This window comes from Halichondria panicea, chromosome 1 (genome assembly GCF_963675165.1).
Source record: "Halichondria panicea chromosome 1, odHalPani1.1, whole genome shotgun sequence".
Classification (NCBI taxonomy): domain Eukaryota; kingdom Metazoa; phylum Porifera; class Demospongiae; order Suberitida; family Halichondriidae; genus Halichondria; species Halichondria panicea.
Window position 1 is genome coordinate 5,792,228 of NC_087377.1, and position 26,415 is coordinate 5,818,642.

The 26,415-nt window shown below is 39.3% G+C and overlaps 2 protein-coding genes across 5 annotated transcripts in view; both read right to left on the reverse strand.

The window, feature by feature from the left end:
* Positions 1-16,000, reverse strand: part of LOC135337858 (dual specificity protein phosphatase 6-like) — a 51,260-nt gene extending 35,260 nt beyond the window's left edge. Inside the window, exons 1-13 of one of the 4 annotated variants that reach the window (XM_064533877.1) lie at positions 15,856-16,000; positions 11,057-11,168; positions 10,705-10,813; positions 7,363-7,469; positions 6,135-6,273; positions 4,838-4,945; positions 3,530-3,627; positions 3,058-3,214; positions 2,530-2,642; positions 2,025-2,177; positions 1,575-1,746; positions 983-1,033; positions 350-574 (exon numbers count right to left, since the gene is read on the reverse strand). In XM_064533877.1, the coding sequence (XP_064389947.1) occupies positions 510-574; positions 983-1,033; positions 1,575-1,746; positions 2,025-2,177; positions 2,530-2,642; positions 3,058-3,214; positions 3,530-3,627; positions 4,838-4,945; positions 6,135-6,273; positions 7,363-7,469; positions 10,705-10,813; positions 11,057-11,161 (1,377 nt within the window). In that variant the 5' untranslated portion in view covers positions 11,162-11,168; positions 15,856-16,000 and the 3' untranslated portion in view covers positions 350-509. Of the gene's footprint in view, positions 1-349; positions 575-982; positions 1,034-1,574; positions 1,747-2,024; positions 2,178-2,529; positions 2,643-3,057; positions 3,215-3,529; positions 3,628-4,837; positions 4,946-6,134; positions 6,274-7,362; positions 7,470-10,704; positions 10,814-11,056; positions 11,177-15,855 lie in introns of those variants that run through there. The other 3 variants (XM_064533873.1, XM_064533883.1, XM_064533892.1) reach the window with 3 other exon arrangements.
* Positions 16,001-16,045: 45 nt separating this feature from the next.
* Positions 16,046-26,391, reverse strand: LOC135337842 (uncharacterized). The gene is made up of 12 exons (XM_064533848.1): positions 26,257-26,391; positions 25,901-26,199; positions 24,980-25,081; positions 24,103-24,198; positions 22,408-22,503; positions 20,121-22,321; positions 19,417-19,936; positions 19,257-19,366; positions 19,005-19,203; positions 16,892-18,126; positions 16,537-16,802; positions 16,046-16,380 (listed from the first exon to the last, which is right to left on the reverse strand). Exons 1-10 carry the CDS (start codon positions 26,289-26,291, stop codon positions 18,104-18,106), a joined length of 3,681 nt encoding a protein of 1,226 aa, XP_064389918.1. The 5' UTR covers positions 26,292-26,391; the 3' UTR covers positions 16,046-16,380; positions 16,537-16,802; positions 16,892-18,103.
* Between the last annotated feature and the right edge of the window lie 24 nt (positions 26,392-26,415).

Genomic DNA, 26,415 nt, shown 5'->3' on the forward strand with positions numbered 1-26,415 from the left:
TGCATGCATGCATGTGCGGTGATGACTATAATTATTATAATTACAGCATTCCATTGATTTCATAGGGTATTTTTTGCAGTTGTTCCAGTGATATACCAGTGGCTATATCTGCTGCATGGACTTATTCATGACCAGTAATATTAATATACATGCATATATAATTATACCGAGCGTTGTTAATTATACCGAGTGTCCTAATTATGGACAAGAACCAAATCAACATGCAAAGCTCCTACTAATTTCGATCGTATACGGCTGCAGCCTTGTCCCCATGCATAGGATACCCGCTATACAGTTGTATGTATACCCATACAGCCATTCATTGACGTCATGCACAATGAAAGACGAATCATCTCAAACCACATATTAACCACTAACAAGCAATAAAAACACAAATCATAAAAGTGGAGAAATAATGAAGTGTATATACATGTAATAGAAGATGGCATGCACGGATCAAGTAGTGAGTGTGTGTGCATAACTGAGACGAAGAGCTAAATTATAATAGGCTAGTCTGATTTAGAGTCTGACAGAAGAGATGGAGCATTGACAGTCGTTCCTGTATTGGGCGTTTCTGTGTTGGGAAAGAGAGTGTTTATCTACATGTACGTGTAGCACTATTAATGAGATAAGGACAATCATTACGATTATTATGCACCTCCATGCGTTGAGTACAAGTAATAAAATACAAATCAACTTTTCACAAAACGTTATTGAGGACTTGTGAATAATTGAAAGAATTATTTTGCAAATCCACAAATTAAAATCCAAGAAAACATGACTAGAAGCCTATAAAATTATAGAAACTTGTACTTGCACTTCATTGATCCTTAAGCAGCTGTAGCAGTCTACACACACAAACACACTACCGTATACCTCGCTTGCGCATGTGCACCGGGGCATAATTATAAGACTAATAATTATAATTATTATTACACAATGATAATTATAATTATGCCACAATAAATAAAAGCACATGTACCTTTTTTTGTTATGTCATCTTTCAATGGCTGTTTTTTACACTTTCGTGGACCTACACAGAACAAAAGAGTGTGGATCATGATGACAATGTACCGTCGGCATGTATGTGTAAAGGAATTCATAGCACCTTAGATAACTGTTCCACGAATTGTTTGGCATACACTGTACCACGGGTAATTTGGCGAAGCAAGCATTGAACTATTGTTGGCAAAGTATCATTTGACGCTCATGCTGCATACCAATGTCAATATCACATGCGATAGCAAATAATTATTAATAATGATTATGGCGAGGTTGAATAATAATAATAAAAGCCTGTTCTGCTACGTACATGTACAATCATGTATGTGTGTGGCTAAACAAGTACAGTGTATGTGGATTGGTCATAAGACAGTCACAGTGTTATGTGCAATTGTCAAGGGCTTATAAAGAGAAGAGGCATGCAACTCAGGCTACTCTCAGAATCAGCAAACTTCAACTGTTACTATTTTTAGACATTTCACGTGGGCGGAATGCTCTACTTTTGCACACTACTGGAATCTATTTATACTATGCCTCATATACGCCCCTTGATATAATGACGAGTCACTCACCAGGCATTTTCAGAGTAAATGGTTTTATTCCGGTGTCTATCACTTGATCAGGGCAAGGGTCATTAGCACTCACTGCTGAGTCGGCACTTTTAGACGCCGAGATGTTTGGTTTAGTGAACGAGTCGTTCTTTGAAAAAGTTCCTCGCCTCTTAATCTCAGCTGAGAGGTATTCCTTTGTAGCAGAAGTATTAGTAAACTTAGAGAGAGTACAGTACGTTAGACACCAAAAAATTAATGTTGTTGAAGCTTTTATAATTATTTTGCACACTAGCAAACTACTGTAAATTTCTTCCATGTACTATGCATTAATGTGATATTAAGCAAACAACATTGACTTTCTTGCTCATGCAAATTCACACGCTACCCACAAGTTCATCCGATGCTCAATGTAAATACTTAAAATAGATAACAACACAGCAATGTAATGCGTTCAAATCAGGCTCTAATTACTTGGTCTGATGTCGGTAGAAAATTCTCGATGTCTAGGTAGTCATCGCTGGATTGGTTCTCTTTGAGCTGTTTCTCAAAGGCTACGAGTTGACCCATGAAGTTTAGGTTGGGAGAGATAGCTGGTCGCTTGTCCTTCACAAACTGATAGGCCTCCTGTGAAGAAAATGCTTATTTGACTAACGAGAATCTCAGTGAGATCACACACTCGCATAATTATTGTGACACAGCCATGTACATGTACTAACCCAAAAAACACCTGTGGGAATAATTAAATAGCATGAGCTTTGATTTCTAGGATCGTACTGTAAGTAATTGTACATGTCATGTACTTCATGGACTTACATGTACATGTATAAGCTAGGCACAACCTTTCTATCGGCTCATTGCTTTTTCACCTCCCACCAATTAAAGGACAGCCCTTTATAAATAAATTGGCTATTATAATTATACTTCTAAACTGAAGAGTTCTATTTTATTTATGATCTAGAGGTTGGCTAACACAAACCTGCATGCTCATTCCAAAGTTCTGCATGAGATAAGCAATTGTGACAGTCACAGAGCGAGAGATGCCAGCCATACAATGGATTAAGATTGTGCACTTTGACATTCGCGCTTTCTCTGTGTAAAGTGAAACGGACATACATGTAACGAAAGAGTTTTTGAACTTCTGTTCGAGCAAAATAGAACCATGCTCTGTTTCTACGTACCGTAAACGGTGACATTTTCGACAGGTGTTTAATTTCGTTTTTTTCGTCCTTGGACTCAACACACGAAATTAAATAAATTAGCCACACCTACGTTAATATAACGGACGAAAATTTATGCGCACGAAATTTAAGAATTGTGGGCCTAGTGCAGAAAGTGCGAAATTTTGATGCGTTGAAAATTTCAACGTTTACGGTATGTCTTCAATGAAATACTTGTGTAGTATCATTATACGTGTATACATGTAAGTATAAAATATTACATCGTATAGGAGTATGAAAATTGGTACCGGGTGTACCTATTCTAATACATACATACAGTATCATACCAATATAAGCAAATGCTTCAGAGAAATGTGTAATCAGTTTTTGACTGCCAGTGTCAGTCACACTGATTCTCAGATACTCGACAGAATCCTCTTTGAAATAGTTTGGGCAGTTGGGGGTCACATTCAACACATAACGTACTGAGAACTCCTTCATCACCTGCACAAATAAAGAGTTATACAGTCAAATACGCTACATATGTATAGCTTTCTCTAAGGCAGACCAATAGAGCAGCTGTAATAATTATATAGGGTGACGTGGCTAGCTAACACAGGTTCAAACACACGCTCCTTGTACATGTAATAGGCTGGCCCCAAAAGGTGACAAAGTTATTATTTCACTGCATATACTCACATACACACAAAATTGTAGGGTAAGTGGTAAAGGTCCTCAAATGAAAAAGACAAACAACTGCATAACAATTTAGAATTGGTAAAGATCATCAATTAAGATTAATGGGCTACATCCACTCACGTCTTTGCTCTGAGCGTCTTTTTCACTGCCCAGTACCAGGAAAGAGAGTACATGTACGGGAGGAGCCGTCTTCCAGTCTAGTGGTTGGTCACGCATACCTACATGTACAGAACACACAAACAAGACAACATTAATAATGGTAATGTATAATTCTCATGGCGTACATTGTAAACGAAACATCATGCATATACATGTAACAATATTTTTCAGATCACACGAAGCTGTGAAAATTCATTGAGCAATGATAATGTATATAGACTTTGAAAACTAATATGTGTTAGCTACCAAATCTATCATCAGCAATGATTTAATGCAAATGCCTAAAAATTGTCAAACACCAGTACGTCTATACAGACTATATACTCGATAGCAGTTGCTTATCCGAGAGGTGGAGATCAAGATGTGGTCCAGTAAACTATCTCCTGTGAATCTGAGAGCAATAGGCACTGTGTAGCGTCCCAGCACAGCACATAGTGCAATGCTCAGCTACTAACACAATCATAAAATAGTCTACAAACCATTTATGTAATACACAGTGCAGTCCCCAATTGTGTACAAAGACATACACATAACTATCTTACAGTACACGGTATCGGCGGGACATTCAACCAAATCCTAAATCACTAGCAGTGGGACCCCAAATGTGTGAATCATAATGTGTACAACTGAATAAGGACACTCAACAAAGTCCCAAATCCATGAAATTAGAAAACCCTCAATACACTGTAAAATGAATGTACATATAATTACACATAGTTGCGAAAAGCGTTCACGTTTAGGAGATTCCAGTGTAATATACATGTACATGTACAAGTGATCACATGTACATATATAACGTTTCAGGTACAGAGTACATTGTACATCAGAATCTGTATGCTTAATTAGACGGGATGGTCCAGCCAGTTAAGCTCACACATACACTGTATCATAGATTCGCTCAAATACCGACAGACAACGAACAGATCAGTTCTGAAAGCTCTAACCCACTGTCTCTCCTCGAGGCTGTACTATGTGTGCAAAGTGTAGCATGGTCACGCAGCATCCTAGCAGTAAAAAACTGCTCCGCTACATAAAAGCTTCCCAGCAAATCACAAAGAAACTTGCTCCACTTATAACAAACACACAATCAATCAAGCTATTCACTACTTGTAAGAATGCACAATGTACATAATTATAATTCATGGCTATAGGATTAGTGCTTTATACATGTACGGTACTTTAAATTACAATACTGCACAATTTAGTTTGACCCAGTGCTATAACACGAAAGCTCAAACATAAGCGTAAGAGCCAGTGCTTGCATTGTACCTGGAGTGGTGGCCCTCTGCTGCGGAGTATTGCCCAAGCCCTTCTTGATCTTGGGAAGGTTGATCTCACATAGACTAGGGTGGAGTACATTGAATTCAGTAAGCCCACCTGTGTACATGATAAGAATGTGAGACATCATTCCTGTACGTACTGCATGTGTTATGAACCAATGATGCTATAGATACAGATGCGTATAAAAATAATATTATGCTTAACCTGGCTACAATAATCATGGGTCCAATTTTGAACCTGCTCGCCTGGCTGCCATAGCACAACGTTTAGAGCATGGATAGCCTCAATCCACACAACAAGTTATTAGTTATGCCTCGAGGCGTAGCCGCACGAGGGATACGGTAAAGCTGACTGTGTGTGTGTGTGTCTGTCTGTCTGTCTGTCTGTCTGTCTGTCTGTGTGTGTGTGTATTCCAGCTATAACTGCTCAACGGTTACAATGCGACGAAAACTAACAGCTTCTATAGGCTTCTAGCCACGTTCTCTTGGATTTTGATTCGTGGATTAGCAAACTAAAGCTTCTTTCTCGAGTTATGGCTAGTTTGACTCACATTGAAGGCTGTTGCAGTCTCTTCAGAATCTTTCATAGCATCATCTGTTCGCACAAACTTTCTATTCAACTTATGAGTTAGCCTTGCACTTAAGCACTAGCTTTTTGTTGGCTACAAGAGTTAGAAAGAGCTGCTAAAGAAGCTAGCTATTTTAGTAGCCATTATTGATTGAACTGCAGACACACCCCTATTCCTGGATGTAGATCTAATGCGCATGCGCGCTCAATACCACGTGTAAGAGAATCCATTTTGCAGAGAATCAGCTTTGTTGAGGTCCAGGTAAGCCACAAACCAACCTTTTCTGATAATTACTCAATTTATATTATTCGTTACTGTGTTTAATCAATTGCTAACACCTATTCTGTCAATTTGAAATCATAATTATTGCAAATTATTAACCTTTCTAATACTTGTGAGCGAAAGCAAAAACATGGCGAGAGGCATTAGCACAGCGCCACCTTGAACACTAGTTTTAATAGTGGCAGAATTTGATGTTAAACAATTGTAATAATATGCATGTATTATGTTGGCTGCTGCGTGCCGAGGCATAATTATGACAGTAAACAACATCACAACCGTAAGAAGCAACATTCCAAATTGGTGTTTTAAAAAATAGGATCACTACAGTTTTGTAAAGGCCAGATGACATATGATATACAATGCTATACACAGTAGTTAAATTAATGTAGAAATTTGAAATGAGTTAAACAACTAATTATACATGACACTCCCTACCTTGTAACAAGTAGGGACATCGTCCCATCTTTTCTAGGGCACTGAGCACCAACCACACACTGTGCGACGAGGAGAGATTTGTCATGTCAGCAGTTGAGTCGTCATACACCACCATTGGGAATTCACAGCTCCAGCACGACTGCAGATGAGATTATTATTGCTCAATTAAACCCTAGAGGCCACAGTTGGATTGATAACGTACCGTAACAATGTACAGTTATGTCCATACACTAGACGTGTTACATTGCAAGTAAGTTACATGTACATGTGTGTATGGCAAAAAAAATCACTGCCAGGAGATAATAATGGGTTGTATGTACATGTTCATGTATACATGAACATGTACATACAACCATTATTATGATTATGTGACTGTGTGCAAATTGAGACCAATAAAGTAAAGTACCCTTTCCTTCTTCACCGCGGAGCATGGAAAGACGAACAGTGGCTCTATTGAAAAGATTAGCAGGTCTAATGAAGCTCATTCAAAGGAGACTTAGGGTTCATGATCGAGTTACCTCAATAGACAAGTTTCCTTATACAACATGCTATTATCCTGACTGTATACTGTAGGATGACCACATACGGACCAGTTTCACTACTACTGTACATGGAATTATATCGTATGGGTGCACACACACACACACGACATGAACACATTCTAAGAGGAAACATCAGTGAATGGACACCAACCAGGAAAAAGGACTTGCTTACAGTAAATCGCTTACTCGGAAATTCATACAGTAGCCTTGAAGCACCAATATTTTGAAGACAAGGAAAAGCAATCTGAGTGCAGTGGTTTTGTATACTACGTGTGGAAATTTACAATGTACTAGTCCACACTGTACATGTACGATGTAATAGGTACATAGAGTCAGCTTTGCAAAATCAGCAAACTTCAGAGCTGTGTGTTTGATGCTCATTAATGGCAGGTACGTAGTACGTACATGTACATGGATGTGTATTAAAAATGATATAATTATAATGATACTCTAACATAGTACGGTACATGTATTTACTTGTACCACCACACTGTGCACTGCTGGTATTCTGGGGACTATGCAATCTCCTCATCAATAACAACAATTAACAGCTGTATGGTATGAGCATGCAAAACAACGAAATTACTGCTAATACGGAATGAATCACATGACACGTACGTATAAACAGAAACTTTCCAACACAACAAACAGTAAATACAGTTTCCCTTCTGAAAGTGTTATCTTACTTGAAACTTTTCTTTTCCTTCATCGCTTGTAACCAGGTCAGCAAGGCCTATCTTTCCCGCAACAAATCGCTTTTTGAGCAGTCCCACAATATTCACATTAACTGCACCTGTGTGTGGTGTGTGTTGGGGGGGGGGGAGGAGGGTCAAAGAGTGAGCTGTGCACATATTTATACACAACAAAGAATCAGTTGTAGTGGTTTTAAAGCCAACTAAAATTGTTAAATTGTATATCAGTCATAGTACAAGTACACTTACAGTACGGATCGAGGTTTAGCTTTGATCATAATTATGGAACTGCTGCCATAACATACATGTACACGCAAATCCCCCCCCCCCCCCCCTACTAATATCCTTGTTCAGTTAGTTCCAATAGTTTCAGTATCCATACACACACTTTCACAACAGCACTTTTAACAATACACATGATTAGACCTAACAGCTACTATAATACGACTGCATAGTTCACATACATGTACTAAATTCACTTCCCACGTATTCTCACTTCCCATGCATTCTTAACACAGGATACCAACACAGTCATATAGCATCACTCATTATAATTTATTTCATTAGGTGCTTTCCCTCTATTAAACTTCCTGTCAGCCTACCGCGGAAAGTATCACCTAAGATGTTTAATCAACATGACACCAACAAACGTAAACATGAAACATATTTCGAGTCCCTCAACTGTACAACCTACTTCCTCGAGCAGACACGTTTATTTCCATGGAGATCATGTTGAAATAGGTGTCAGGTTTGTATGCATGTCCAGAAATTGAAACCACACAAACGTACATGTATATTTGTATGTACCATACCAAATTAGAACAATAAGTGTATAAACAAATAAGATCACAGGAATACACATCATTCATGTAACTCATACTATCACATACTGTACATGTACAGCAACTACACAGTACACTAACTTTATCCTTAGAATAGGAAATTTATATGTATCTCAAAATAGAAATTATGTCAACGTTATATGGTGGGCCGTTTGTTTCAAAATTCATCTATGGTGGTACGTGCAAAAATCAAAAGCACAAAATTATTCACGGTATTGCCGACTTCCTGAGTTTTGAGCATTATTTTAATCAACTCTTAAATGTTGTGTTTTAAGGACTGTATGCATATCTTGAATGAATTAATGTTGTGCATCAGCGCTCTTTATGAATGCATCAAAATCTTGAATGAATACTAAATCTTGAATGAAAATTGCACATCTTGAATGGAATACTGTATGCATCTTGAATGCATGTATTGTAATCTGAATGAAATTTAACATTTGAATTTTAAAACAAACGGCCCACCATAACGTTACATTTCAATCGCTGCAGGTGATACCTTGATTTTCTATATGCAATGTAGACATATTTTGACTTCCTCGGGCAGCTATACTGTAGGTACATGTACCAGAGAAGGTACACATACACATATACAACAAAATCAATTGAGCTATTCTACCTACATGTAAGCTCTGTACTAGAACGCTAGCTTTTGGTAGATGCAACACTGTACTGCACAGATGCAACCAGCACAGCTAGCAGCCATTAATGTTAGACTTTGGATTTTTGGCATTATTTTTATTAACAATCATAGTCGATCGTTTCCCACTCTTTTGAGTTTCTCTGTGATTATATGCCTTTGATTATATCTGCATAGCATCTCATGATAATTATCATGTGTGTATTAGCAATTACAATGACTAGTAGCTATAATTATGTATGTTGTGTACATTGTAGCTTTGACACATCCACCGAGGCATCAGCACTCGCGGTGCATTCATTGCCATTAAATCACTGCTTTCCACGTCAGGGAAGGACGTTTGGAGTTGCACTTCTTTTGATGGCCAAATTGAACTCTGACTAGGAAATAATAAAGAATGTGGTGCATGATTGTGCATCCAACACTTCCTGCGCGGATATCATACCTCCTCTGATCCAAAGGGTATTTTTCCAGAGAAGTGTGTCAACAGAAGAAAACTAATGTGATTCCTACAGTACAGTCACGTATTTTTATGCCTCGGTGCGCATGCGCAAGCGAGGTATACGGTAGTGTGTTTGTGTGTCTGTGTAGACTGCTACGGCTGCTCAAGGGTGAATCAAGTGCAAGTAAGAGTTTCTATAGGCTTCTAGTCATGTTTACTTGGATTTTAATTCATGGATTTGCAAAATAATGCTTCGTTCTCGAGTTATGCCTAGTTTTGCTTACTTGGAATGCCATTGCAGCCTTTTCAGAAGAGCATGTAGCCAAACTTGTTTACCGAGTGTTACTACTCTACTTAGCTCTGCACTAGAACGCTAGCTATTGTAGCTGCAAGAGTGAGGAAGAGAGCTGCAAGGCTCTGCTGATGGCAGCCATTAATTTTAGACTTGAACTTTTGGCATCGATCGTTTTTAACAACAATCATGGCCGATTATTACCCACTCTTTGAGTTTGCATGCTAATTATTGCAAAAATTTGCATCAGTATAAAAGCTATTAGTAGCTTTATGTTATGTAGCTTTGGCATCTCCACCGAGGCATCAGCACCTGCGGTGCTTTCATTAAACAGGCAATCTTTTTTCTGGGTAGTGTGAACGTTTGACCACAAATATCGCACAACCACCACTGAAGTAAAATCTGAACATGTATTTCGATTTACAACATGTACATAACATTAAAATCGTATGAACCTTATGGATCCGACAAAAAGACTTTAAGGTACAAAATGGCAATAGAGGCTACAATGTACATGCATCGTACATGCTTGATCAGAGGCCGCTCTCAAATAGTAGCCTCCTTTGCTAACATTTAGTAGCCGCTCTCAAATAGTAGCCTCAGTGAACTTTGACTCGAGCATTTCTGCATGCATGTGGAAGCCATATTAATACTAACAGCAGCTTGTCAGTGCAGTGCTTCACAAAGACTCTCTCATGGCAAAGTTCGAATTTGTGAAAAGAAATTTTGCTGACAAACTAAAGGTTGTTGAAGGGCTACCCTTGAATAATGGCCCTCTCAAATGGTAGCCTCCTCTGCCAGCAAAGTGAAACATTTAGTAGCCGCAGCCTCTGATCAAGCATAATTATACGATTTAAAATTCGCGAAATAGCAGCCTTTTTGCGGCATGTATGCAATTATATTAAATTCATGGGTATAAATGTTCGCATATAATTATACTTATAATCAGTCAAAACCACAAAAATGTATACCCTTAAAATATACCCGCTATACAGTATACATGCATGTAGTCACTATAATTTTGTACAATCATGTAAAATTCAAGCAGGGTGTACCTACCGTAGACTAGTAAATCATAGGAATGTAACCATGCATGCAGATCGACACAGTAGTGGCTCACCAGCAATGTGACACGAGTCATACGCCAGTACTGGTCGACAGTCCAACATAAAGTAGGTCTCCATGGTGTGGAGGTCACGGGCCAGGTCATGAGGGTGGATGGTATGAACCTGCAAAAAAGTTAAAACAATTATACACTTGTACAGTGTACATGTACAAACAAACAGAAGTTCACTAACTCCAGGAGAAGGATATCACACCGCGATTTATGTAAGTATTTAATTGGGTTTCTATAATTAAAGGAGATAGCTTTCCAATAACAGGAAGCAGCTACACAACACTATTACCAGCACCTTTATATGCTCCTGCTATTACAATACCCAAACATAATAATTATGGGAAAGGTTTCGTACTTTGACTTCTGGTAGTTTCAGACTGGTCATCTTTATTGGAGGCAACTTCCTCTCAACATCATTCGAGGCATTTGATTGGTTAGAATCCTGCGTTGTATCCGCCATTTCAGGACTTCAGGGCTGTGTGTGTGTGAGGGGTGGAGTGGGTTGTGTGTGTGTGAGGGGTGGAGTGGGTTGTGTGTGCGTGTACATGTATTGTGTATCAATTACGTTTCAGTGTCTCTGACATACACTAATTACTAGGACAAAACCGTAAAACTGCAACCTGAACTACAAACACACTGTATGCAGGTACAGTACAAGCTCAGTCATTACTAGGTATACGCACACGCATGAACAGCCTCGTGCAGAGTTACAATTTTAGGAGAAAGAAGGAGAATAGATGTGCTAGAGAGTATAGAGAATGAGATTTGGATGTAATTATGGATGCGTATATAGATCTACACGTAAAATAGTAATTACATTATTGGTTAGAATAAATCTCTCTAGAACTCTGCTTTCTCTTTCAAATAGTAGTGTCATTGTTGGCTTTATTCATGTGAGACTCTTAATATAGAGCTCTACAGAATAGATACAGGATCGATGGCTATAGCCTTAGCCCTATACATGTAGCTAGCTCTTTCAGCTATAATTCTCATGCACATGTATCTAATGCATAATTATGCCAATAGTAGATCCGTTTGGATGTAATTAAACGAATGTAGCCACACCCAATTCCGCATTCTTGAAGCGTGAATTTTCTGAGCATGCATGCATACAATGGTTTTCATACGATGAGGTATTAGTTGCGCTAAGGCGCTCAGCAACAAACATAACTATACATGTAAAAAATAATCATGAATGCATACATAAAATTAATAATTGTATCGATTAATGATGTCTTACAACATGTACATAGTGCAACAACTGCCAGTGTTGAGTATGTTTGTTTAATTGTGCATACCCCCTACGCAATACACACAGCTTTTACTACGACCCAAACTGAATGCTTCACGTGACTGGTGCTGACCGAGCACATGCACAGCTTTTACTAGAAAATAGGAGCCCAAACTGAAGGCTTCATGTGAGTGGTGCTGACCGAGCACACCAGGTGTTGCGCGAACACAACAACATGGGACCGGACTATTTGGTGACTTGATGACCATCTGTGTATAGCTAGGAATGCAAACTTCACAAAACTCCCAATCTAGGACAACTTCTACAGTTGATTATACACGCACGTACACACACACACACAGTGGAAACAGCACGTCTATTAATGATGTCACACAAACAACTTGCAGTCAGTCCCCTAACCTTTAAAGGATGTAGTGAGCTACACTATACCCTAGAATACCACGAAGAATGCATTGCCTGATGGAGATATAGAATGTATTTCACAATACATGCAGTGAGGGCAACACCTGCATACGGTGCATACAAACAAAGTTGGTCCCTCCATGAAAACATCCTTTGGGAGTCAATGAACACGCAAGCAAGGGTACACTGAGGTCATTTCACGAACAGTACTGGGGAAACATACCTGCTACCTGTACCCTGTATTGAAACTAACAGTACACTTTAACAGATGTCCTTAACAATTCAATCATCATCTCCTGTAGGCTGTACATACATCTCAATTTACAGGAATCAAACTCCTACGGAAAGGATTTCCTGGTACCAGTCATGTTGACCTGGAAGTAAGAAACTACACGTGCAAAGCATTGGTCTATGGTCTGTAAGTGGTCCATGGTCTGTAAGTTGGCCCCTTGACCCCATGAAAAGGTCATGCAACTACTTTTTGCTGACTAAAAGCAGGGAAGTACAAAACATGTAACCACTATGAATAGCACTGAATAGCACAATCAATCTCTGGAATGACTGTGTTTGCTCCTTGTGGTTAGAGGACACCTAATGAGGCAAATTGTGGACTGTGAACCGTCTATACTCTATAAATCACGTATAATATTATACATACAGTACAGTGAGTTACATGTAGGGACACCTCTATACCAGAGGAGGAATGCCAGGGTCAAAAGGTCACTAATTAAAACGTCACGTGGCCCTATGTTTTACATGTAAAACTGAGTTTATCCTCGCGCCCCTGAGTTTATACATCACCACTAGCTTCATCCTCTTTAATGAGTTGAGCTATCGCGCCCCAGAGGAATCAGCTTGAGAGAAGATATCCAGGATTTAATTGCAACCTTTGACCTTTTATTGCATTCTTCAAATTGGAAAATTATCATTCCGTGGCTAGGATATAAATTTTTATGTACTGGCTTGCTGCACTGGATAGATCAAGGTATAGTAAGCTTCCCAAACAAGCAAATAAAGAACAGAAGCGCTAAGCTGTTATATGCAGCAAAGGTCAAGAACCCAGAACAAGAATGTTTAATCTTTCATTAAACGTGACCTTATTGACCCTGGCGTTCCTCCTCTGCCTCTATGTAAAGGTCATGTACATTGAATCTAAATGAGCAGTTTTGGCAGATGTTCATAACACATTACTACTGATATTTATGAGTTAACATAACCACAACATTTTCACCTGCAAAATAAACACAATTAATAGCACTAACATGAGAGATGGCCGGGTTTTAGAAATATAAAAAAATGTGTCTGCAAACCACATTATTGTACTAATTGCTCATGAATAATTCATACACGTAAGATATTCATTTCTCATTACAACATTGCTTTTTTAAGAGAAACAAAAGCTCAGCAGAAATTGCATGTCTTTGTAGTCCAATGAGGTCAGCTGGAAAAAACTGAAGACTATCGGCGCCAAGTTTTGTTGTTTGCATGCATGGCTTCAAGATTGTTTTTCTGACCAGTATTCGACGCCTAAAATATATAGAAGCTAGACAACTCAAAAGATATTCTGTTTATGGAGATCTTACAGGAGGAACTTTAGTCCCCCATCACTACTGTACAGTCACCATATTAGCCTACAAAAGACAACTACATGTTCAAGTGGCAGTATCCTTGTTGCAACTTACTCTCAGGGGGGGGGACATTTTCGAGCAGGCCTGACCCTTTATGCCTATATTAAGAGCAGACTATATGGTGAGGGGGAATTTCCTTAGGCTAGGAAATGACGCCAAGTGACCATCGCCATCGCCATCACATCACCATAATTATGAGCTATATATATCTACTACATGCATGTAGCTACAGCTGAATGGCACAGAAGATCCACAGGGTATAGGGTCGTAAGATTCACAAATATTAATATCTATGTACAGGGTGTCATACAGGATTTTGAAGCAGAGGGGGGAAATAAGAAAAGTAACCAGAAAATGTTGCTAAAAAAAAGGTCAACTGTTATTTCAATACCCTTATAGTATGTAAAATTGCCAGCTATGGACCCTCAGTCAGCAAAAAAGGGGGGGGAAAATTGGAGATAGGGGGGGGATATCCCCCCTTTCCCCCTGTATGACACCCTGATGTATATACACTGCACACACCTGGCCCACAGTACAACAGCTAGCCTACACATCACGGAACACTCACTACCATGGACTAGAGCTACATGTACAGTGATGTATAATAATAGGGATTAGCAGAGAAAGGCAAAGAGGTCCAGTTGGTGTCAGGGGATGACTAGAGCAGAGAAACTATATACAAGAACTAAGTTACACGGTGTTAGTACAGTCATTGTTATGAGCAAGTTAGCACATAATTATTGTGCTGCAAGCAAATGCAAAAATTAATGTTTGACTGGTTAGGAAATCAGTTCCAAGATTATGTTGCAAGCCAGATCGATTTGTTAGTAACCAACACACAATCACTTTCAGCATTGATGCCTCTATATACTAGTACTGATTCTGTATACACTACTGCAACCCAATACAGCAGTTTGCTTCGAATAATAGCTGCGGCTACAAGTCAATGGTAGAGTGTTGCTATAATTATACCCTACAGTTGTATATATTCGATTTAAGGCGACCCTCCAAATATGTGACAGCGACACCCTCGATTTTAGGCAACACTCTGACCTCTAAAAGTAGCGACTGCTGCATTGGCAATTTTTTTGTGCAGCGCCCTAAATGGAGGTCAAATGTACCCACTACAGTGTATGTACATGTATGTCTTGCTTCATGAAACAACGTATTGTTAAGCAGCCTGAAATCGAGGCTAGCAGAAAAACCTCGACCAAATGCGACCATCTACATATGCAACACAAGAACTTCAACTTTTAAACGTACAAAAAAGCGACCTCTGGCTTCGAAATTATTTAAGTCAAGTGTCACCCTATATCCAATTAAATGCATTAAAAATAGTTATAGCATACTCTGTACTGTACTGTAATGTGTATTGTAGTTCACACAGAAATCTTTAATATACAGAACAGCAACAAAAATAATTAATATTGTGTGAGGTTTTACTTTTACTTCGACTGCAACAAAAGGCATTTTTAAATACATGTTAGGGTTGCATCCAGGGGATATATCATCTGTTATATCGAGACAAATAATTATGTACCTGGTTGCACAATCAACAAACAAAACCATAATTATTAAGCCAAAAATAATTATGTCGGACAATAAGCAATACGCGATCGACAAGAATTAAGGGGTAAACCAAATTATTGGGAGCTTGGACACTTTAATATTGTTAAGACAACGGCCATTTACAGACGCCCGACAACACACGAAGCTATAGCAACAGTGTTATAATTATTTTAAACATGTTTATATGGACTAGGAAACAGTGCATGTGGGGAAATAAAAATATTAAAGGTGGTCACCATCAACACTGGTACTGCCCCACATATACCACAAACCAGCAATGCAGTATGCCTTTAAAACACTTACTTGCTTGCTCAAGAGAATCAAGGACCATGTACCACCGGCCGGCCACGCGTTAACTTCCAGCTAGCAGCTAGCTCAGCAATAATTTTTCTGTTTACAAATTTTAGCTGATGTACATAATTATTTTAGGAACAAATAATGTGACATCATTAATTTTTGTCACTAATTATAGAGCGAGCATGCGCAAAAGTGATTCCCGGGAAAATCAACTTTAATTCCACAACAGCATGAACATACGATGTAATAATTCTTCGCTTCACAAAGAAAAAACTAATAAGTGATCTATGCAGCAGAGCATTAAATAATAAATCATGATTCTAATAAGCACCTGAATGACTGTGAGCATATTAAATTTCTAAAACCTGTGCTACTTATAATTATGAGTGTTTTGATCACCATGCACATTGGCTATTCAACACTTCCACTACCACTCAAGTCTTGAACATTGTCGAGAATATCATCAATGTTGACTGTAACAAGGTCGAACTCCAGCTCTTGTCTGAACCACGGATTGCCAGATTCCGTAACCTGTACATAATTATGAAAGAAACTGAAATGCACGTTTATGACACACAGATATACAAATTCTGTATAATTATACATCCAATATTATTGTACCGTGCACTACAACCAGAGAATACTCATGCAGGAGAACTATACAGTGCCACAAATAAATTGACTCACATTTCGAACATAGTCTTGACACACTAGCTCGAAAGCAAAATCCTTGGCTGCATTTACTCGTAGGTAGTGACGAGTATTGTTTTCATCTGCAATGTAAAGCTTAACACCGACAGAAAACTGAGTCTCAGTGTATACTTCACTTCCAGTGGAATTCAGTGTGAAATTTTGACGGCAACCAGATGAAGGAACGTGGAGAAGCTTTAAATCACTGTCGTTGAAAACTTGGAGGTTGCGATGTGGTCCATCGTCATAGAGATGAAAGTTACCTAACAAGAATAAAATTGTGATTTTACAATAAATTTATTATTTTAATTGTACCAAACACTTAATTATTACGCAAAGGGAGAGGACTTACTTGGAAAGTTCTTGAAGTTATCAAATGATATGATTCCCAAAGAGTATGTCAAATAGAGATGAGTAAGAACGTTGCGAAGTAGAATGATGGTGGCTGCCATTATTTTTATTGAGTTAAGCGATGCTTGAACTGTTCGATTTAATTGAGTCAATGTCTTGATTTGGTAATTTTGCCTAAAGCAAGCCATTTATATATTCCAGCATCGCAAGTTAATTGTGCAATCGCACTATTATAATTGTGCCGAACTCTGTATCCTCAAAGCAGCCATCTAACTTGTATCCTTCAAGCAAGCCACCTAACTAAGGTAATACAGAATAATACATATCCCCTATAGTTTATAGTTCCTATCCTGCATACCAGTATCTGTATGGTTGCCCAGGCATGCATACATCCACATTCATTTTTGATGTTTTTATACAATACGTCAGATCATGCAGAAACATGTTGAAAGAGACTTTGTGCTATGCAGTTTGTAGAATTATTGTGACAATCAAAGCACTAGCTAGTGTGCGGATACATAATTATTTAACAATCAAAAGCATGAACTATATAATAGTTAGACACTGTTTTGGAGGTGTCTATGGGATTTAGAAGCCCAAAGGCACTGATTTAGTATCCCGAGCGTAGCAAGGGTACTAAAGTGGCTGAGGGCTTCTAAATCACATGGACACCGACAAAACAGTGTCTAACTCATTTAGATACTAGTGCGCATGCGCAAACTGCTTGACTACAATACAATTACTTGACAACGGAATACTAGGTATACTAAGTAAATTTGCAGGTATACTAAGTCCCATAGCTCTGAGGCACTTTTCCCATGTACTTCCCATGTAGATCTTATCAACTAGTGTCTAAAGTATCATAATGCCATATCACAGATTGCATGTATGCTTCATGTACGCGTGGTCTTCCCCCCTTCAGCTAGCCTCGACCAGGCCGATTAAAATACGTATTTTTAATCGGTGTGGTCTCGAGGCTACCCTTCAGCATGACATGATTATAAAACTTAGCTATTGCAATAAAAACGAGCACAAAGATACATAATTGCCGCTGAGTCAATTTGTCATTGGGCTATAATTATAGACAAGCTAGTGCATGGCTTGAGATAAATGTCGTTCATTAATACAATAGTTTGCACACACTCTGAGATAAATGTCGTTCAGTCACAAATAATTAGGTTTGCACACACTCTGAGCACTGGAATCAAGTCTCTCATTGCATCGGCGTGTGTACATCTGCATGGGTTAAAGAAATCTTTTATGTACTGTATAGCGAGTAATTTTCGCGGGGTAAAATTTCCGTTATTTTTCGTGGGCAAGCTCACCTCCGCGAAAACGTAGGCGTACGTGGTACCGGTGTTGTACTGGAACGCATGCAATGCAGCTAGTACAGGCAATGAAGTCAAACAACATTTTGACTCACTGAAAATCCCCGTATTCGAGTTGAATTTTTTACCCCACGAAAATGACCCGTGGGTACAGTATAATTATTATATAATAGATGTACAGTAGACTTTCGTTAATCCAGTCACCCTTGGGACAGTGCAGCTTGGCCAGAATAGCGAGGTGGCTGTATTTCAGGAAATAGCCGCGGCTTGAACGACCTTACCTCGAATAATAAAGGACAAGAATTATTCTGCTGCCAAACCACACCCAAAATGTCATATCCGGGCGTAATAAACGTATAAAATTACATTGAAAACATAGTTTGGGGCAGCCAGCACTGGCCAGTATACGGAATAGCGAGTGGCCGTACTTCAGGGTGAGTTTTGTGCAGTAAACATCTAGCTAGCAACCCGCCACACCATATCAAGGTGGCCGCACTTCAGAGAGCCGGAATAACGAGAGTTTACTGTACAACCAATTAAAAAAAGCTGGTTACCGTATAAGCGGTAATTTTCGTGGGGTAAAAAAATTTTATTTTCGTGGGCAAGCTGACCTCTACGAAATTTTACCACGAAAAATATAGGGCTGGTTTACCAGAACGCATGCAATGTAGTGCACGTAATGAAGTAAACTTTTTTACTCATGAAAATCTCCGCTGTTCAACTTCAATGAATTTTTTACCACACAAACAATTACTTGCTATAGTATACACTACTGAATAAGCTCACCAATACTGTTGGACTTTTCATTTTTCCTTGATATAGTCAGGTTCAACTTGTTTGCTATCTGTTTTTCATCAACTGAACGGGATTTCAGTGCAACCACCAATGCAGTTATGGATGGAGTGGGGTTGGTAGTATGGTATAGCCAGCACACCAACATTGTTAGGAAGCAAAAGTCTACCAACTTATGATCCGTCTCAATCACCTAGATATAAAGTTAATGCTCAATAACGTATTATGCATGCTAATAGCTATAACCTTCAGAGTAGGGTCGTTGATGCCCAACTGCATTCCAAGATTCCTCCAATTATTGCGAGCATCCCATAAGATACACACTAGCTCATAAAAACTGAGTGGAGGATTCCCGCCTGTGAAAAGTAAGAAGTAAATGCTACAGTAAATAATTATACCAACTTACCTGGTCTCTTTAGGCTGAGTTGCTCATACTCTGGTTGTTCGGACATTTTAAAGCTATTAGGTAGAGATTGGTGTCGATGAACTGTTGAGTGTCTTACTGGAAATTGAAAAAATGCACTCGGCCTTCTGTATTCCTCAATTGGTGATGGTGGATATACTTGGTCATCATCAGCTAGATCATCTTCTGAAATAGTAGAAGGTGGCAATGAAGTGAATGCTTCTCGACGACCTGAACCAATACTGGACACAGCAATTGAATCTTGATTTGGCGATGGAGATATCAAAGGTTGTGGGATGAATGGAAGTAAAATTGTTTTCTCTAAAAATTGTTTAAACTCTTCAGGTGACATCTTTGAAGGATCGCGGCCGTAGCCTGAGGGTGTTGATATGTCTGAATAAGTGGAATTAGAGGCTGACCGGGAGAAAGGTAAGAAATTTGGAGCTTGTGGTCCAAGTGATTGGGTTTCTTCGTGAGGGAGCTGATTTTTATCAAATGGTTTGAAAGGGACTTTAGCCAATTCCTGCACGAAATGTAGAATACAAATAACGGTGAAAATAGACTCGTCCACAAGTACCTAACAATCTAAAGCATAGCAGTGCGGATACACAGCCACTAGTAATCATGGTTTAAATGAAGTACACTATTAATACGCAATTATCACACCAAGCTGAATAGATATACATGCATGCAGATGACTGACTAACCAATAAATTCTTTCCTGAAAAAACACTGATCTCATCAAGAATTGACCGGATAGATTCGTAGGTACCATTGTGTTTAGCTCGCCACTTTCTTAGAGCAAAATAAAGCGCATCACTTGTGACTATTATCCGAGTGTCTTGAATAAAGGCGGCCTTAATTTGATTCAAGACTTCAGGTTGGCGAGCCCACTTAGAACTAAGAGCATACAAAAACTCATCGCATACACCTTGTTCGAGCGATGCAGAGTCAGCTTCATTAAAAAGAGCTTGGAGTAGACACTCACCAAGATCAGCATACACCTCCACCTGAAGTAGCCTATTCAATCGTAGCGTGCTAGTCCCATTCACTACAACACAAGGTTCGCAACGTACAATGGACTCCGCTATGGATTGAAAATCAATCAACTTCAATTCTGAATAAGATTTCATTGGATACTCGACTTCTAATGGATTTACAAGTGACTCAATAGTGCTTACCATGGGGCAAAGCTCTTTGACAGCTTTACTGATATTGTTAATCAATTTCGATCGAAGGTGGTTGAATTCGAGAGTTACACCTTGCGTATGCATTTGTACGTTAATGGATTTTGAGTTATCTCCGAGATGAACAAGCACGGAAATGTCATTGCTAGTACACCACTGGATTCCTGTTTTCCATACTGCGCAAAAGTGCTGTATAGAGGGAACGGAGTCATCTATTCTAAGAGCGAGCTTTTGAGACAAAGCTAGACGCAAGAGCAGCACTTGAAAGAGACGAATATCAAAAAATTTGTCGGACCTGCGGCAATAAATTATCCAGCCAAAATGGTGGGTGTATTGCTGTGTCTGCAAAGACTCGGGTGGAGCTTCTAATCTAATCAAACCGGGACAGAACAGGTAGACCTCCGTTTCTTGTCCATTTTCAACTGTCTGTCGTTTTATCAGTTGAATAACTTCCTTATCTTCTATCGGAACTGCAAGCTCATGATGTGACAAAAAGCCAACAATCATATCAATGCTATACCCAGAAAAATGACGAACTAGCCTTGATTTTGGCACAATACCAGTACTTGAAGCAAGTTTACAATGTTCCTTGAAGTTTGGTGGAGCGAATATGCTACCATTGACATCTGCCGTTATTTTTGTTGGATCGATAATAATGAAACTTTTGCCAGGAGATTGTTTATTTTCAATGAAGAGTATGTGCCCTTTGTCACTTAATTGCAAGCAAATTTCAACGAGTCGAGGGAATTCAGTTGGTATGAAAGGAAGAATATTATTTTTTCCCTTCCTCTGATGAGGCTCTTGGTCCAGCGCAGCCTTAATGGATAAATGAAAGTGCTCCAAAGTGATCCAGATTTCGTTGCCAAGCTTATCTAAAAGATATACTAGAAACATATGCGAATTTAGGCTTACAGATAGTTTGGATCGAATGTGGCTGCAAGCAATCCCAACAATCTTTCTCAACGATTTCATTTCTGTAGTATTTGGGTATCGACAATCCATAGCTACAAATCCAATGAAATCAAATTGCAGATATCTGTTCACTGCACGTTCAATTATTCTTTGTTTTCGATCTTTCGTTTCAGCTGGCACCTCATCGAGATGGCTAGCTATGACAATTAATGGAGCTTTTCCTTCCATCCGTATGCACTGATTGGCAACAATACTAAGCCAATACTCCACCGAGTATAAAGTCTCTTTATCATCTTGCCTATGGAGACCAACAACTAAAATGAAGACAGGGGGACAAGCAACAACAGACGACTTAATAACAGCAGCATGACTGCTATGATAAGCCTCCTGACCAGCAAAATCAAAGAACTGCACATACCCGTATATATCACTCTCAAAGACTTTGGGAACTATTCCTGCCGTTTGTTGACTAACTCCAGTCACTTCACCGGCTTTACGAAGCTTTTCAATTTGCATGGCGGCTATTAAAGTACTCTTTCCCTCACCACCATGACCAATAATGAACATCTTTACTGGATTCTCCAGAGGATTCTTGTTGGATATCAGACCCATTGAGCGAGAATACTGATCATACACATCCGAGACATGGGCCCCGTGTTGCAAAAGTAATTGGATGACTTCCTTGTTTTTAGCTTTTGTTAGTGGAGTTTGTCCATATATGTTTGGTGCATTCGGATCGCAGGTTAGGTCAGTAAGCAAATAACAGACAATCTCGTAATGATTATTTTCACAGGCTGATACGAGGTCATCTGTGAAAAGTGTTTTAATTAACTTATGGTTATAATAATAGCACCTAGCTGACTGCATCATATAGTACACTAAATCACTTTTATACCTGGTCTCGGTACACAATTGTACTTTGTCACCATTTCTTTTGCCAGGTTAAGTTCTCCTTCTTCACAGCATAGACCAAACACATGGTCTTTGGATTCTGCATGTAGTTAAACGGTACGTGAATTAGAATTACCATGCACCAGTGGCGGATACAGAGGATCCCAGGTGCCATATGGAACCCTCCTTTTAGTCTAGCTATTATTAATATGGCTTTACTACGTACGCTATATTTATCAATTTTGCAATGATTAAACTGCAAAGATGTTCAAAATCAATGGTTCGCCTAGGCTAGCTAGTCGACTACCGTGGATTATTTGCGCATGCGCTCTTGGGGTCAATAGCAGAGCTCTATACGCTTATATTTGAGAATGCGCCTATAATGCAGAGCCCGGATGTCTCTGTGATGAGAGCTGACTCGCAACTGGCTAGACAGTGAGCAAGCAAGGCAAGCAGGCAACCCTAACTGGATCTATTATGTTACTGTTCATTTTACAGTTCATTTACTTTATATTATAATATTGACCAGGAACTTGGAATAAAAGGACCTCATCTATATGTCTCACATATCTCAGCAAGATCAGACAAGGTAACAACATGCCTAGAGAATCCTTCCAGATGGATACCAGCTATATAGCTACCATGCACTGTACAAGCTAACTAGCTCATACATAAACAATGGATCAATTCTAAAATTTCACTAACAACCTTTGCATAATTGGAAAAGCGCTTTAATTCGAGTATGTCTAAGTAGTAAAAGCCTGCAGTTGAGCATGCGCTTAAACGTTTATAGTCGAGTAAGCGCTAATAATCCAGTATTCGTAGCAGCTCTATGCAAGTCTAAGATGGGACTTCCCCTGGCTGAGAACGGGATTTTCCCTAGTCTTACTGCACACCATGTGACCGGAACTCACCAAAATTTCACTACCTGCTCTGCACGCTCGTTCGTTTGTAACACCCCTAGCCTCGTTCCCAGGCCAATCCGTCTCCAATTGAACGCTAGGTCGACTCCTAGGCCTGGTATTGATTGTATCTGGGTGTGGTTGGAATTCGCTCAAACGAGCGAATTCCTAAGCGATTAAGGATTTCGATGGAGCAATAGCTTTAATATGCCCTGTCTTGTACGAAGCAAGAAGGCCTTACTCTCTTGAAGGAACAGGCCCAGGCCCTCAAGCTCCTGTCTGAGGGAAGGGATGTGTTTGTGTGGTTCCCAACAGGGTATGGCAAGTCTCTCTGCTATCAGTTGCTACCAGTTTTGATGGACTACAAGTGTGCATGGTAGGACCAGCGCTCCCCTTGTCTATCGAAATCCAGAACTGAAGTATCCATAGTCGAGTCACAGGTAGCTACCTAGCTAGCTTGCTAACATAAACACTTTAGCTTTTTAGGAATTCACTCGTTTGAGTGAATTCCAACCACGCCCAGATACCTAGCGTTCAATTGGAGACGGATCGGCCTGGGAACGAGGCTATAACACCCCTTTCTTTTTTCTGGATCTACCACTGACCACTCACTGACCACTCTAGGATATTATTTAAGATCATTATCCAATACAAAAGCGGAGCCATAGTTATAGAGAGCACATTGCAACGTTGTTAATATTAAATGTAAAGACCAGTTTACTACTGCATGATATCAGGTGACTCAACAAAACCACAACAATTTATTAGAGACATTATAATGCATTTCATGAACTTACTGCTTGGGACACAATGATACTCATCCATTAATTGTTTCACAAAACCAATCTCTCCTTTGGAGCAACACAGGTTAAGAATATCGTCACAGTCTTTTTCTGCAGATGTCATGTGTGCATGTGAATAATTATTTCTAAGCTAGCTGTTCTTATCACACTGATTAGGTTACATATTCATTGACAGGTGTTCCTGTTGTTTGTTCTGCAAATCACACCATTTTGGTCAGTTACAATTTTAATCATGTAGTATATACCACACTACAATTACAGTATGCAAGACACATTTTTTTTATACTTGTGACATCAGGTCAGAAAACTAAACTAATGAAGACAATAATTATTAACTGACAACACATAAAACCTCTCCGGAAGTTCAGTCACTCATGCACACATAATACAAGTTGTTTATGACTTCCCTGTAACTCTATACCTTTGGGATCAGTAACACAACCTCTTTGGAAGTCACCAATAATGCGTTCACCAGCATAACCATTCCACCGTAATCATTCCATCATTCACAGAGTACACATGCAGTCATGATATTTACATTTCCCTGAATATGCAATATATATATGTACTACTGTAACTTTTGGGGTAGTAATAACACAACCTTTACATGTATAGAACATATCTTTATAGAAGCCACCACCAATGCAGAAACCACCAGTCTGTCCCTTAATAAGACATGTACAGAGGTTTCAGGTAGGCTGAGGGAATGCTTCAGAGTGCAAAGTTACTCATGCATAAGTATACATACAGCACAGTACAGCAGTAATTTAATTACTGCATGAGTAACTTCATACTCTACATGTACCTGAAACCCTCTGTATACAGTGCTACATACACATACATGTATACATTTCTGTACATTATAGTTTACCTTTGGGGTCAGTTTGGAATTCAGAGATAAGATACTTCATGATAACGTCCAACTGTTCCTTCTCCAGTGCAACTTGAATCAGAGTGACTTCAAAGCTGAATCCTGCATAATGAGAGTAGATCAGTAGCTATATACCGTATTACTAGTACTAGAATATTTTGTGGGTGAAAAACCTTCGCTGCGAATGAGCCAAGTCAGCAGAAAATTTGACCCTTTGCGATCTAACTATTGCGTTCTGGCAAGGATCGTGTGTAATAATTTAGGTTTTGCGGATTTTATTGTTGCGAATTAATCAACCATCGCAAAGTTCGCAAATGTTTGATGCTCGCAAAACATTCTAGGCAAAAACTTTAAGCATACATAGTTCTAAATCTGCATTAACCGTATACCGTATTACTAGAATGTTTGCGATGTACATTTTGCAATAATTATTCGCAACAATAAATCGCAAAACCTGAAATACACACGATCCTCGCCAGAACGTAATAGTTAGATCGCAAAAGGTCAAATTTTTCTGCCGATTTGGCTCATTCGCAAATGTTTTTCACCTGCAAAATATTCTAGTAATACGGTATAGCCAATACAAACTATGGTTGTCGAGAGAGTACTGCGCTCCGCCAACAAGTCGACGTGGCCGCCTTGCAACTGTAACGGTTGTTGCGAGGCAGGTATGCAATGCGTGCAGTAGCCAAAAACGAGCTCTCTCACTGTCTTGTTGATGAAGAAAAAGAAAAAGAGCATGTATAGCAGTTACTGCGATTTGCATGCCCTTCTATGAGCGAGTTATTTAGTGGGTGTTTTTTCCAGCTAAACATTTTGCAGGGCGCAAGCTCCCGGTCTGCCTCCTTCCTGTAAAATTTCTAGTTTACGCCTCCTGCCTATCTGTCACCATATAAATACACTGAGCTCACATGCACTTACCATGAAAAGCGTCCATACTTGACTTGAATGCTTCAATACAATCAGTGTAACCATAAAGGCATGCATAGTGAAAAGGAGTGTATTTTTTCCGATCGAGAGCCAAAACATTGGTCTTCTTGTCTGCAAGAAGCGCTGCCACAACTTTAGGGCGATCGTTGGCACATGCAACATGCAACGAATTCCACAATCCGTAGTCACTTGATGCTGGTATATAGTTAGGATCAGCACCATCCTCAAGGAGAGCACTCACAGCAGCCAGATCACCATCAGCAGAAGCAAGATATAGATTCTCACTGGTACTGAAAGTCGAACATAATTATAAATGTCAGCAAGGCATGGATTGATAGCAGACCAACCTGTTTATAGTTTTTGATGCAACATTGGAATCCATGGCTCATATCCTTGCACCAAACGCCCAGCTTTAGCAGTACAGCACATGAAATGGTCAAACATTCTTTCACTTTCTGGGCCCAGGGGGGCCGGGGGGGGGGGGCGGGCCGGGGCAGTGTGTCCTC

What these genes read in the sequence shown, in the direction of transcription:
- LOC135337842 (XM_064533848.1), bottom strand. Translation starts at nt 26,291, where the DNA reads ATGGATTCCAATGTTGCATCAAAAACTATAAACAG. An exon ending in GCATCAAAAACTATAAACAG is followed by an intron (nt 26,200 to 26,256) that starts GTTGGTCTGCTA and finishes TTCGACTTTCAG; the next exon opens with TACCAGTGAGAATCTATATC. An exon ending in ATTCCAAACTGACCCCAAAG is followed by an intron (nt 24,199 to 24,979) that starts GTAAACTATAAT and finishes TGACATCTGCAG; the next exon opens with AAAAAGACTGTGACGATATT.